The 15,011-nt window shown below is 43.1% G+C and overlaps 1 protein-coding gene across 1 annotated transcript; it reads left to right on the top strand.

The window, feature by feature from the left end:
* The first annotated feature begins 9,362 nt into the window (after positions 1-9,362).
* On the top strand, positions 9,363-11,623 carry LOC102696852 (ankyrin repeat and SOCS box protein 17). The gene is made up of 3 exons (XM_006634763.3): positions 9,363-9,786; positions 10,172-10,451; positions 11,306-11,623. The coding sequence occupies exons 1-3, from the start codon at positions 9,383-9,385 to the stop codon at positions 11,516-11,518; spliced, it is 897 nt and encodes a 298-aa protein (XP_006634826.2). The 5' UTR covers positions 9,363-9,382; the 3' UTR covers positions 11,519-11,623.
* The last annotated feature ends 3,388 nt before the right edge of the window (positions 11,624-15,011 follow it).

Here is a 15,011-nt window from a genome sequence, read left to right on the forward strand (position 1 = left end):
ATTCAGCAGTTTATGTACTGTATCTATCATTTATGTGTCTTGCACTCTTCAACTATCATTCAGATAATAGTTTAAAATCATGTATGATTACGTGAGCAATCTACAGTGCATTTTAGCCAAGCAAAAAAAAAACAAAACACCAAACAGTGATACTAATTGACAAGGAGGTTTTCAAAAATGATTTGTGCCCAACACATGCATGCTTCAAGATACATTTTTTATCAGCTCTACAACCATTGTATATTTCAATATTGTCATATCCAGGTAACACCAGCCATGTTGTACCAGCCTGATTACATCTGCTCATTATGCACGAGATAAGCACAGAGAAAATGACAGGTACACAGTGCCGTCTTCTCTATCATTCTTCAGTGTATACAGTGTATTTGCTGCTGCTGGATTTTGTTCGAGAGTGAAAGGTCAATTCACCTCAAATGAGACAGTAACTCAATCGGGGTCTAATGATACAAGACGTCTATTTAATTCGCATAAACAGTTCAAAATGGAGAACAGGCTGCATGCGAAACAGCATTGGACCATGATTTAGCAAGTTGCTAAGACCTTGTCAGTGCTGAAAAAAACATTCTCCTAAAAATACACCATTTTTTAGATATTTTATTTAAAGGAGACCAATTAGATGGTTTGCAATTATATACTGTAGTAGCCCTTGCACAAACTGGGCTGAAAAGCGATCTTTACATAAAAGTAAGCTATAAGTTTGCTCATGTAAATATCTGAAGCACAGCAGTGGATCAGCCATGTGACTACAGGTTTTAATGACTTCACCCTGCGGTGTTTAGTTTTTAAAAAAACACTGAAGGCACTCTGTCATATTTCCTTTTAAAATTTGTAATCTGTGCCTCCAGGGACAGATTTGTATATGATGTGCAAGATGTGTTGCTTTTTTTAAAGGCTGCAACAACATTGAAATATTGCTGGAAAATGACTTTCTTTTGTTGCCCTACAATCTAAAGTCATGTGAGAGACCGGTGATGTATTTGTATTTGTATAATTTATTTTTGCAGGAGCAACATTTCGGCAGAGAATCTTGGGCTCTCCAAGTAACACTGTTTAAAGGCAACATGAAAAAACAGAACAAATTGTATGTTTCATTATTTGAAGTGCTTTGTATGTTCACGTTTTCCCTAGCATCTGTCCATTTACTTATTCCTCTCCATTCTGCATGTCTAGTCTGATACTGTGCTCCAGTCTTTAAGGACCTGACACTATGTTCTGTTGCATCGGCGCTCTGAGGCTTTCAGCCTCCCTGCTTGGTCAGATGGTAATAGACCAGGCTGTCTTTAACAATGGCAGGAAGGTCTTTCATACCACATAGAACTGTTCACTCCATCGTCCTTCACATCTCCTAAAGGAAGCTCATCATTTGCTGGAAAACCCTGGCTAACAGTCGTGACCATCACTCATGCTAACCAAAGCGTGACTCCACTTTGCTCAGGCTCAGATGGAGACTGCAAGATTAATGCCCTGGGTGCCGCAGTTCAGCTGTTGGATGTTTTTATTAAAAAATCCTAAGTGTGGATGTGTTCCATGAGATATGGTCAGCTGAAGGGCGTCCCAGCAGTTATATCAGAACTTCCTAAAAATATTTCCTAAGTGACCCAAACTGATTTCTAATCTAGTTTATGTTCTCGGATGGAGGGGGAAAGTTTACCACTTAACATATTATTAGAATTATTTATTCCAGTCTCTGGACTGTGGACAGGTACTGTATATGGACTAGCAGCAAGGTTTGTATGTACTAAACCTCCTTAGCATATACTTTCTTTAGGGTTTGACACTATAATTTAGACAGCATTCACTGAAATGTATTACCTTAATTTACATTGCTACAGGGAATTCAGTGCAGTATTTACGTTTTCAGACATCATTACTACACATTTCCATCAATCCATTTTCACAGACCACTTGGTCCAATACAAGCTCATGGTGAGACAGAGCTCAGCTCAGCTCAGCAGATACAGTAATGGGCTCAAACCAGGACACATCTACAAATACACACATGCATCCAGGAGAGGTTACAGATGCAAATCAGCCTGGATAGCATGTCTTTAGAAAGTGAGAGGAAACAGGAGCTCTTGGCATAAACCCGTGCATACTCTGAGAAAAGATTCTAACTCCACATGGAAGGTACCCAGGCAATCTGTATAATCATAAACCCCTAAAAATATTTGAACAATGTTTGCATTGTAAAATCAATGCAGATGCATATGTTCAGTTACGTTATGGTTAATGTTTTCTTGTACACAACTGTTGTGTAGTGGCAAAACCTTTTATTTACTTTGGTTTCCCTAATATATTCTCAAACAAGCCCTAATAATATAATCATATCCCTAATACAACTGATGGTACATTTTATATATAATATATTTCCCTGAAATATATACCAATATATATATATGGTTTTCCGTAATATATTATATAATAAAATATTATTATTATAGAATATTCCCTAATATATAATACATTTCCCTGAAATATATACTAATATATATATGGTGTTCTGTTATATAATATCAATTATTTATCGTAATATATTATATATTCCCTAATATAGTACGTATATATTGTACATTATGAAACGGCCACAGCAAACCCAGACATTTTTAAATGAATTTAGACAAAGGCCTATGTGCACCAGTCTCAGAAATATTCTCCAAACATGCTGGCACACTGCATTGTGCACACTAGGACCTAGTAGAGCCAGAAGTCTAACACAAGTATGTCTGGGCTGGATGCACACTGAGGTGAACCAAAAAAATGTTTTTAAAAAATAAACCTCCACAATTTTCACTTTGAACAGCGGTGGGGTTGTGCTTTCCCTGTTTAGTCTTCATGTGCAATTACTAAAGCAGCTATTGCTGACCCAGCCAGGGTCTGTAGCCTCCTGCTATGTTGAAACAGCATCCAGTATTTATATTGATCCTGGATTTTCAGCGGCGCTCATAGCAGGACTCAAAGCCTTCCGCTTAAACCTTTCTGCCATGTGCTCGAGACAGGTTCGTTTAGGGAGAAAGTTATATTACTGCCACAGGTCAGGCTTGCGTTAAATGAGACAGATGCGCAGCTTTCAGGATATTTATACATTGCAGGGATTTTGCAAATTCTGGATTTTATTTGGAGCATTTAAAAACAGAATCTTCATGCTTGCTTGTTTTCTGCTCAATTAAGTGAAACAATGGGAAGGAATTACTGTAAGTCCCGGCACACAATGCACAGCTGAGGGAGAGTTACGTGCTAGTTGAATTTGGCCATACTGCCGCAGTGCAAGGCTGAAGAAAGAGCTTAGGGCCTTCACATACTGTCACAGGCAATTATGGACGGTATTTGCAATTCGTTAAATGTCACGTGTGACATGAAATCTCAAAAGAAAAAATGTCTAAGATTTGAAAAAATCTTTGTTAAAATGTCATCCCATTTTAACAAATGCAAAAAAATGTATTTATGGTCAACTGTTCATGCCATTCATTTAATATAAAATGAAAATGAAAAAATTTGTTAAAATGTCATCCCATTTTAACAAATGCAAAAAAATGTATTTGTGGTCAACTGTTCATGCCATTCATTTAATATAAAAATCCAGAAACCGTTTTTTCATAAAAAATGACTTTTCATCAGGTTTGAACAATGAATTAACATGACTTTAAGTGCAACCAAAAGTAACTGTCAGATTTTCTTAAAACTATACAGATTATCTGCCAAGAGCAAGGCTGTCTTTAGAAAGATCCAAACACTGACCGTGACCTACTGGAAAGCCACACGATCACTCAGTTCTGTCCTTTTCTGTACAAGATTTTCAGCCTCCAAAAACTCAGGTTGGGAAATGACAATGACTCCCAATCCATCCATTACTAGTGAGGGGTTTATTCCTGCTAAAAGGTCACAGGAGACTGAAGCCAACCCTGGAAACCGAGGGCAAGAGGGCAGAGGTCATCACAGGACACAGACAGACACAAGCACACAGGAACAATTTGGAGCCATATGGTCAAAGGGGACATGCAGACTCCACACAGAACGTGACCGATGCGTAATCAGACCCAGAAACCAAGGATATATCTGAAGGGAAATGTGCACTTAGGGTACCATTTCTTTGAATTTTCAATGGGTTTTTATGATTATGGCTTGCAGAAATACAATCCTCATGCACCATTTGAATACCGAAAGAGAAGTCTGCTTTCCTGAGTGTCTGCTGCTCAATATATTGTTTCTGTGTAGTCAATTCACCATCTATCTGGACTCAATTCATTGTGTGTGCTCATTATTCATTATGATTTGCAAATATGTTTCAGGGAGTTTTCTGACGGGCACGTTGTTCTATTTAGTTGCCGATATAATGGATTGTTCAGAGCCTTGTAAAGCATTAAAATTCATACCGTGGATGCTAATTCAGTCTTTTGACGGAGCCTTCTTAGATCAATATCCCGCTAACAACCTGATAAGCAGAACTGTCAAGGTAGCCTCTCAAATGCACCGTTTCTTATTCTACTCTTGCACACTGTGACACTTTCCGGAGTTTGGGGTACACCGCACACAAGGGGTGCTTACAGTGCAGACAGACAGGTTGTATCCCCTTGTTTTATACCATTTTATAACATTTTGTGCTTTTTCTAAAAAAGGCCATTTAAACACGCAACTGGAATTCTCAAACACGTCTCGAAGTTGCCAAGTATCGATTCCTGTCCGAAGCCAAACGCTTTCACTAAACCGCAGAACGGAACCCCGCCTCCGCAGATCAGACTTGTAGTCTTCCTACGCACTGCTGAAGCGGAGATAATAGGGTAGTTTTCTCCACGGGCAGCAAAAGAACTGACTATCCTGCGATGTTGGGATAGAGCTCGAAGCAAATTCTGAAAGGCAGCACAAGCTTTCAGAAATATGGGCGTGGATGTTTGAAATAAGGGAGGACATAAGGACAGTTACACGTAAGAGGAGGTCATTCAGGACATCTAGCCTGCTGGCCCAGTTAGCCCTGGCTAGCCCAGTTTGGGAGCTGATCCCAGGATCTCATCCAGCCATTTCTTGAAGGAAGCCAGGGTATCGGCTTCAACAGCATGGCAGGGTAGCTTGTTCCACACTCCCGCCATCCTATGTGTAAAGACATTTAAAAGCGCTTTCATGCACTGTCCACTTGAGCTCTCTGCCAGCAGAGGACAGTTAAAAGTGGACATGTGTAACGGGTAGCAATGGAGACACAAGAAATACAACACACTTAAGAAAGGACTTCCCAAGTCTGGTCCTTCGTAATTTAATGGGGTCTGTTGTTGAATGGATAATTTGGTTTGATTACGACATCTATATTGTTTTCAGTTCTTACATTAGAGATTACTCGTTCCAATTCATGTGACATCGCCTGTTTTAGCCAGTGAAAATGAAGACGGATGTGCATTTAATTGAATTATTAGTTACACCGAGGAGTTGCTGGAGTATCAAGCGCTCAGCAGGACGGAACACCAGCAGCTCGGCGGTCTCACTAGGAGCAAGAGATGCAGGCAGACCCCTTGAGGCGAAAACAGAGTAAAGCCATTAACGAATGACTCAGTTTATTACTGCCATCCAGTGGACAGAAGCAGAAGTACGCTGATACAGTACGAACAAATTGACGATTACACGAACGCAAAATATTATTATATTAATATAATAATAATAATTCCTTACACTTATATAGCGCTTTTCTGGACACTCCACTCAAAGCGCTTTATAAGTAATGGGGACTCCCCTCCACCACCACCAATGTGCAGCATCCACCAGCATGACGTGATATATAGAGTCATGGCTAATATTAATTAATTAATAACTGGAAAATGAGGATAGCTATGTGTTATGAAGGTTTAAGCCATAAATACCGCCTTCAGTTCCCCGGAACCGAACCGTTTGAACGCAACTCTTGAGGTAAAATACCCTTAGAATAACCACATGATCAAAAAAATAAAAACGCATTTCATTTAGAATATATATATACTTTACTTGATTTTATTTTACATGCCCGTCTCACTCAGAAGCACAACAGTTTCTAGCAGAGAGTTGTTTGCAGTAGGTTGCTAAACATGCAATGCAGTACGGTTGTACTGGACAGGTACAGTAGGTTTGACGAATTTAAAGTTTTGTACTTAAAAAAAGAAACCAAGCGAGTGTTGATAATATACCCGCATTTTGTCCTTTAAATTACACGCGTTTTGAAGTCACGAGTGAATTGTTGTTGTTGTTGTTGTTGTTGTTGTTGTTGTTGTTGTTTTAAGTAAAATGAATTTCTACAAACCTCAAATATTCTGGGGAGCCGGGGAAAAAAAGTTTAAGACAGGGCAGCATTAATTATCCAGTGCGATCTATACTGTACACTGTAGGGGATCACTGCCTTTGGGTTTTCGGGGTCACTCGGTAGAATTTCAGAGGCGACTCCAAGTCATTTCTCCAGGCCGTTTCGTGGAAACGTCTGATGTCACCGGGTAGCCTCCTCCCACGACTGCATTTTAAAGAGCGCACAGAGATTAATCCCCACTCGGCTCTCGTCTGTGTTCCTCAACAAACCAGGCGTTCCGCGGTCTTTCGCTGTAGGACTTTCACCGCACGAACATGAAGGCTACAGACTGAGCCATGCAAGTTAGCGCAAGGAGCGAGAACTTCATGAAGGCTCGCATGAAGAACGCGTACGAAAGGAAAAAATGCGAAATCCATAAAGGGGTCATCGAGCAGGAGTGCAACCGCTCGCTGTTTCTAATCAACAGAAGCATACAGGATGTCAGGACGACTCTGAGGGAGATACGAGCAATAAGCGGCTATGTCCACGAAGCGTGGGCTCCTGTGTCGAAGTCAGTAAGTCGTGAGAGCGGACTTTTTCCGGGCAAGTTCGCCAGCGACGGTCAGGAGGCAAAGCAAAGACGCGACTTAGAAACCCACGCAGTGACACGCGGGGAAGCGAATGTCTGCGGTCTCGGTCCTTGCGCGGAAAATGATCCGGACAGGGTGGACAGACCTCTCGGTCATGATACAGGTGCCACAAGCCTGTTCACTTTGAGAAAGCCCAGGATCAACGAAAACCTCGGTGGCGGCGAGGCTGCACACGTTACAGACGGTTCCAGTTTCCGAAAGGAAAGGGGCGAAAGAGACGTATCGGGTGTTAAATTTGATTGCTCCGCTAATATAAATATAGAACTGAGTTCGAGCCCCGACAGCGATTCGGAAAACGAGTTAACACCCGGGAGAAGGCAGGGAAAAGGCAAATGTGAACGCGGGGACGATCAGTCTTTTGGTGGGGCGGCCTTAAGAGAAACACAACCGGGAGCCGACGGAGAAGTCTTGGAAAGGGGATTAAAAGAGAAATGGCCTCGACGCCAAACTCCGCTTTCGTCTGATGTGAAGCTTTCCGATCCCGCAGCTGAGTCTGCTGCACCCCACTCCGGACAAGCGATACGGGAAAGAAACGCGCGGAGTGTGAACTTCTTGAGGCCCGTTTCCGAGCAAGCGCTGAGCAGGAGAGGACGGCCACACCGTCCCCCCGCTCCAAACGGCGAACGCGGAGCGCCGCCGGCTTTCAAAGACTCCTGCGCGTCCCAAAGGTGCCGGTCTGCATTGGTGCTGCAGGGAGAGCTGTACTGGGATGGGACTGGGAGGATGTGCGCTGAACGTGACGGTTATTCTTTAAAAAATACTGCGATCGACCGCCGGAGCCCAAAGCGATCCGAGACGCCGCAGCTGGCCCGCTTTTCAACAGTAGCGCAGGATCGGAACAAGCAGAAGGCAGCTACTTTGAGGGCTAAGAAGACGAGGTTGAAAACAGCCGATTGCCCCCCTGGTGTGTTCAGAGGAGGGCTGGGGCTAGAAGGACGCACGCAAGAGCCCGAGATACTAGTCGACCGGTACTGCCCCCTGCGCACCGACACCCCGGAGCGGCCCCACTGGTTATCCCCCGAAACTGCCGTCGGCACCTGGGACAGCGCTCGCGTCCGGGTGGTGATGTCCAGATCCGCCGTCCAGCGAAGCCTCCGGCAGCTGGTGCTGCAGTACAACCAGCCGAGAAGCGTCAACCACCTGGAAAAAGAGAGGCAAAAGCACTTGCAAGCGAAGGTGTCCGCCTTCGTAGCTCTCCTGGCGATGCAGAAGGAAAGTACTGTAAAGTAAGGAAGCACGGCGCCCTTCTGTCACCGGATGACTTTGTCTTTGCAGCTCAGACCAGTATGGGAGAGAAAAAACAAATCCTGTTGTTCATTCTTATAGTTGTTGCCGTTAAAATAAATCTTCTAGTTTCTTGCCAGACGTGATGTTGATGCTTTCTTCGGAAACGTCTGCTGTGCCGAGAGAGGGGTTGAGACAAGTCTTGCAATAACTGAGGAACAGTATAACGCTGTATCTGTAAGCGGCAACGTTTTTCTCTCTTCACACACCCGAGTGTGCCCTGGGCCCAGCCGAGCAGACAGACAGCGGAGATCCGAGAGCTCGCCAGAAAACGCTAGATCGCGGATTGCGAGGCGTGTATCGGTCGCGTAAGCGAAGGCGTACTGTTAGTACGAATTTCTTTCTTTTTTTTAATATGTTGGTGAAGGTTGGGTTTCGCAGCAAGTTGCCGCTGTGTGAGCAGGGAATGCGCTCACACAGCCGGTTGTTACTGCGGACTTGAGGGATTATCCGAATGTATTGTTATGATGTATGCTATAAGTGAATGTCAATTTCATATAATCACTAAAAACCTGACTTATTTCCGCTGGTGGAAGCTTGAAGTCTTTCCATGACGACTCCCACTCAGAACTAAAATTGCACAACGGGGGGATACTGTATAAACAGAAACAGGTGTGGGAAGAGAAAACTTGCTGTGATTGAACCTGATGGTTTTAATCCATGGCGACAAACAAATGAATCGGCTTCACAAACTATAGCACATCGTTATACTGTACAAGAGCAGACATTCGAGCGCAAAATCTGATTTTCTTCTGGAAAAACTCATTTAACATAACAGTTGTGCCACTGGGTACAACAGTGGTCAAGGGCTCTGTTTCAATGTTTGCTGTATATACAGTGTATATTTCATTTTAAATGAATGTAAGATTAAATCTGCTGTCACCAAGTCTTGCAGAAGATGATCTCAAGACGCATAAATAAAAAAAAACATCTATACATTAGAACAGCTGTAGAGTTTTTTTTAAGACAAATATAGCGTTTCATACTATCGAAAAACGCTTAGAGGCGTTTTTTAAATAGAAATTAGGGTACAGACACACAATGTAAATATATGTTCCTGCACATGTGCTGTAAGCTTTACGCAGGAGTGTGCGTAACGTGTCGTCGCTCACTGTGATTATTAAAGGTACTGTGATGTCAAGCTTCTAGTTACTTTAGCGTTATGTTCTATTATTTTTTTTTGTATTTTCGCGAGATGTCGAATAGAGATAAAGTACAGCCCGGGATATCAGAGCCGGAAAATAAAAATGTGTTCCTCGACCTGTTATCGCGTGTTACACAAAGGGTGCCCTACCGGTTCCCGGGCCAGTGGGGATATCAGAGTTACGAGCCCCGAATCTACAGGACACTGGCTAAAATCATGAGACAGGCGACCGCGTTGGAGTTTAAGGCGTTGCTGACAGATTACGTCGATTTCGTCCGAACCGAGGACCTTCAGCTTGACGAACACTTCGCCCTGGAGTTCGCGGAAATCTGCATCAACACCATTCTCTACTGGGTGTTTGCGCGGAGAGGAAACCCTGATCTGGTGAAGACGCTACTGGATAAGACGACAGGTTATCCCGATGAACAAACTGATAACCTTGCACTCCTTTGGAGGTAACAATAGCGGTTTAAATATACAGACCCCTTTATTCAGCCCGGGTCCAGTTTATGCAGTTCGAAGTTTCTGTATTTGTAACGCACTCGACAACTGGCTTTTCCTTGACGTGGGGGTACTGTACAGTACCTCAGGGTTACTTAACCTTATGTCTCGCAAGATTCTTATTGCTGATTTTCCGTTTTTTTTTTTAAAAAAAGAAACGATTTCACACCGTACCGTCCGGTCCTTCTTGGACTTTGTAAACAGTTTTCTTTCCGTTTACTCTCGAAAATGTGTTAACCAAAAAAAAAAAGGTGACGCTCGATGTCGACCACAATAATGAAACTGGGAAGATAGTGAGCAGAGGTTAAAAAAAACAACCCTTCTCTGTCAATGTTGTAGACCTTTCACCCCAGTTTACAGCCCCAGCCCCCTGAGTGGGGTCACACCCCTAAACTATATCGCCCAGACGAGGCAGCACCGCGTTCTGAAGGTCCTGATGCAGTACGGGCTGCTGGAGAAGGAGAGATGCCCCGCGTTTTTCGTGTTCACCATCATGTTCTACCCGCCCCGACTACAAGTTCTCGACGAGCTGGACCTCGCCAACATCATGGACGGCGCCCGCAGGTGCATTGTTTTGTGCACCAGGGTGCTCACACACATCTCCGTCTCGGCCATTGAGGTAAGCACTTTGGACCAGTGTCACTGGCTGTAAAAGCTAAGTTGCACCAAAAAAAAATAATCAAGAGAATTCTACGAATATGTACAAAGCTCATATATTTTTCTAAGGCCACAGGATATGTTAAGGCTGCCTAGATGATCTTTTCAGCAAGATTAACCATTTTAACCAAATGTTTTCGTAAGGCACCTGTATGCTTCAAGAGCAGCAGGTTCCTGGAGCAGATGACCTGTCTGTGAGCTCCGAGGGTGAGATTCAGAGGCTGATGACAGCCAGACACTGAATAAGTGAAATGACAGAAGGGGTTTGTTGTCATATTTTTACATATAGTCTACATTTAAAAGTAAAATGTAGCATCACACTCTCCTAACACCAGGAAATACATTCAACTAAAGGATGAATGTTTTTTTCCATTTCAAAGAGGGCAGTTAAGTGGTGCTACTCTTACAATGTATTGTAGAGGCTACAAGCAGGTAGCTCAGTGACCCAGAAGCCCTGAGCCAGTTACTGAAACAAAAGTTCAGGGGCTGCACACGTCTGATTTTTAAAAATACACTCTCAGACGTTTGAACGATAAAGCTGTTTGTACTTCGTTCCTGTTGGAGATAGTTGAAGTGAGAAACAGGAGCAATCTTTTGCTTTAGTTTCGGTTGTGCATCATTGCGGACTTCATTTAGGTTACCCGTCACGGCTCATCACTCGATCAGATTTGGGAACTTGCCCTTAAGAAACGTGGCGGTTTGCCGTCTTCGGCTGGCAGGGGATCTGATGACAACGTCCCACAGGGCAGAACTTCACCACAGTGGCTGGTCACCTTCCTGTTGCCGACTGCTGATGTGCTTGCGTTGCGTGTCTAGGCCCAGGTCAGCTTGGGGCGCATGCCTCTCGTTCCTGACTGGAGAGACTGTATACCAGTGAACCGCTACAGAGACCCCTGCGAGCTCTCCCACCTGTGTCGGGTGACCCTTCGGGCATGGCTGCTGATGATCGGCAGCAGGAACCTGCCTGCCTCCATCAAAGCCCTGCCTCTCCCTGCCGCCCTGCAGAACTTCCTGAACTTAGAATCCTGAAGGCAGGGCCAGGGCAGCAAACACGCAGACAATCTGGGCCCCCCTCCTGAGAACCCTACAGGACAACAAAAAGTAAAGCAACCCCTATACTGTACTAAACTGCAATGCTGTCCTTGCTTTTCATTATCACACACACCCAGACATCCTACACCTAATGATATGTAATTAGCACTTTTTGGAGAATGGTGACCATCAACAAACACTGCAGATCAGAGCAAACAGTTGCAACATATCATGGCCTGTCTTGCAATACCTGCTTGGTTGTCTCCTTTTGTCAAGAGAGATACTTTATGATCTAATAATGGGGTTGACTTCACAGTCATCTTTAATTGCAACTGTAATCATTTCTAGCTTTTGCCACAACAATAGAGTTCCGTGTCACTGAGCTGAGTCACTGGAGGTCTTGCAGTACAGTCTGGCTGAGCTTGTTTTTCTTTCTCTTTTAGACTTTTTTATGTAAAGCAATAGGAACAAATTCAGTAAGTAAACAGCAGCAGGCAAGCTGAACAAACAGCAAATGAGGGTCTTTGATCTCTCTGCAGTTACCCCAGCACCTGGGAAATGGACAACACCTCACAAAATGAATAGTGTGGGATGTCAGTATTTCAGCAAACAGAAAAGGGCATGAGCTTATTTCAAATATTGAGTGTGTATGCAGTTGTCTACACATGCTCAAAAGACACACAGTCAGGATCTTGCGGGATTCTTACAAATGCTTTGTAAAGTATTAAAATTACGTTCAGCGTTGGACGTGCTGGCTGTGGTTTGACAGAAATCTAATTCAATTTATATTTGCATGTTAACAGTTTGCATTGTCTGCCATGTCCACCCTATCTCCTGTGATGACAAAAGGCAGTTACAGTTTCCTGTTTTTCTGAATAGATACTGCCACTTTATATATGCAGGTGTTGTTGTTTCATAGAGTCAACCTGCACAATAGCAAAAAACATTTTTGAGAAGCAGAGTCAGCAACAAGAAGAATCCAGCTATTAGCTACAAACAACAGCTCATCCCCACAGCCCTTGAGGCCTGGCTGCTGATAAACAGTGCCACTTGCACAGATGATAACAAAGCCCAGCGGGACTCTGCTGTAACTAACAACTACTGCTGTGCTTTGTCATCTTCCACCCATGAAGTCTCATAGTTACAGAAGATCACGCTCTTTGTGAAATTTATGCTCAAACTCCACAGTGCTCCTCTGCTGTCAAGCCCTCTGTATGTTCTAGGCCTGTAAACCAGAAGATATAAAAAATTACAATCTAAGGAACTTTGAATTTGATCATCGGAAATTCACGTAAAAGAAATAAAGGCTTCAGCATTCAGGAAATTGTTCTCTTACTTTTGACATAAAACGAGACACTAACAGTTTATCAGCAGACAGGCACTATGACCTCCTTACAATAATATGCCATATTACCAAAAAAAAAATTAATTACAACACATTGTACATGAAACGTGAAAAGGAATCTCAGCTGATATTCCATTAATATGAATTTGTAGCTTGTTCCTAATTTGAAGTACTTATATTATTGAAAGTCCATCCAGACACAGAGAGCATCTGATTCCTGATGAGGGTCATGGCCAACTGGAGAAGCATAGGAGAGAGAGACACATTTCTCCCAGTGCATTCTCACACACAAGGACAATCTGGAGTCTCCAATCTACCTGAAAAGTATGACAGGGGATCATGCAAAGATACAACCAGAGCAAACATCACGTAGACGTTGCCCCCAGTTAGAATCGAACCCAGGACCAACGAGCAGTGAGACAGCACAGCTATCTGCAATGCCACCATGCCACCAGTCATTAAAAGTCCTATTATCTATATCAGGTAGATGTTTGAAATTGAAATGCCTTCTGCTGCACGCAGCATCACACCCACACAATGTGATGGCAAAGACACAGCTGCACTTCAATACCCCTTAATGCCAAACACACAATAACTGTCTCCCTGCAGCGTTTCATTTCCATGCATCCAGGCCTGACGTCCTATTATTTTTCATTCGAAAGAATCTCGCAATTCCCGTATGCATGTGTAAAGGACATCGCAGGAGGTGATCCGCAATTGCATTTTTTTTTACCGAAAGGGGGGGGCGATTTTCGGCAGTAAACTTTTGCGCTTACATTAATATATTTTGATGTCAAGGTGGGTTTCATTTCATTCATTGTTCATATTAATGCATCTTTGCTGCTAGCCTCAACTAATTCAAAAGAAAATACAGTATACAGTATGTCAGCAAATAGAATATATCCTGCTGTTGAATATAGTTAATTACTGAATCCTAAAACATAGGTGCACATAGTAAAACAAGCAACTACCCTTTTTTCATTTATAACCTATTTATTTGGCATCTCTAAGTGATATCTCATGTATCTCAGTCAGAGCCTTGGAGTTCACTTGAGCTGTGGGCTGCACGCGGGCTGGAAAATGAAGACTAATGCAGGACCCCACACAGCTGCCTGTGCATTCCCTTGGAGACTAACACTGAAGAACTTTGGAGCAGAAACAGAACACTGAACAAATTGAGCATTTTGTCATAAAGAATAGTAGCAGAAGTGCTAAATTACTGAAGAGAAAGGGGATATCTTTTTTCTAACCCTTTGCTCTAAAACAATGTTTACCACATACCACCTTTCCTGGAAAACACTCGGATTAATTGATTTGATTTCAGCAGGTCCGATTTACCTACTGAATAATCATATATAACTTCATTATTTCTTATGAAACCCATATATTGTCCCGATTACCATAATGCACATTACCAGGGACTGGCAGACAGATACTGTATTTAACCTTGGAGACAATGGTGACAAGGAAGCCCAAACAGGCACGTGCACTGCAGGCATGCTGTAATTATTTTGCAACACAAAGATGATTTATGCCTCTGGAGTGGGCTGTTACCAAAAACCTCAACCACAGAAAACTCGTGTAGAATTGAAAATGGCAACTACTTTTAAAGTAGTGGAGGCATCTTCTCCACTAAGGGTTTACACATACACACCCTCAAAAGAAGCGAAAAAGCTAAATTTATATGACAGAAGAGGTGTGCCTGCATGAAGACTGTTCAAACGAATATAACACGCAAAGGAATTACAGAGCAACTAAAAATGTAAGACTCCTCTGCTCGTTTAAAAGCAGTTATCAGAGCTGGAGAGGCCCTGAGGCTTGCAGGAAAAATGGTTTCAATGACCTTATTAAGTAAGCAAATGATGGAACAAAACCTGCCAGAGAAATCTCTTTGGAAGCTTTAACCTTTCGACAATGAAAGAAAAGGGGTTTGCTCTGGACCATCCATCTGTGGGAAATTACACCGCTGCCCTGCTCTTCGCTGGCAGCTATTGTGCAGATCTCTGAAAAATCCCCAAAAAAGTCATCACCGAAGAAAGGCCTTGGCATTCCAGTATGCGGGAACCTACCTCAGGCTGCAAAGCACATAGAGATAAAACAATCTGTCTTCAGGGCCCAGGAGGTGACAAGAGCCACCACACCACC

The sequence above is a fragment of the Lepisosteus oculatus genome, chromosome 9 (assembly GCF_040954835.1).
Source record: "Lepisosteus oculatus isolate fLepOcu1 chromosome 9, fLepOcu1.hap2, whole genome shotgun sequence".
NCBI lineage: Eukaryota > Metazoa > Chordata > Actinopteri > Semionotiformes > Lepisosteidae > Lepisosteus > Lepisosteus oculatus.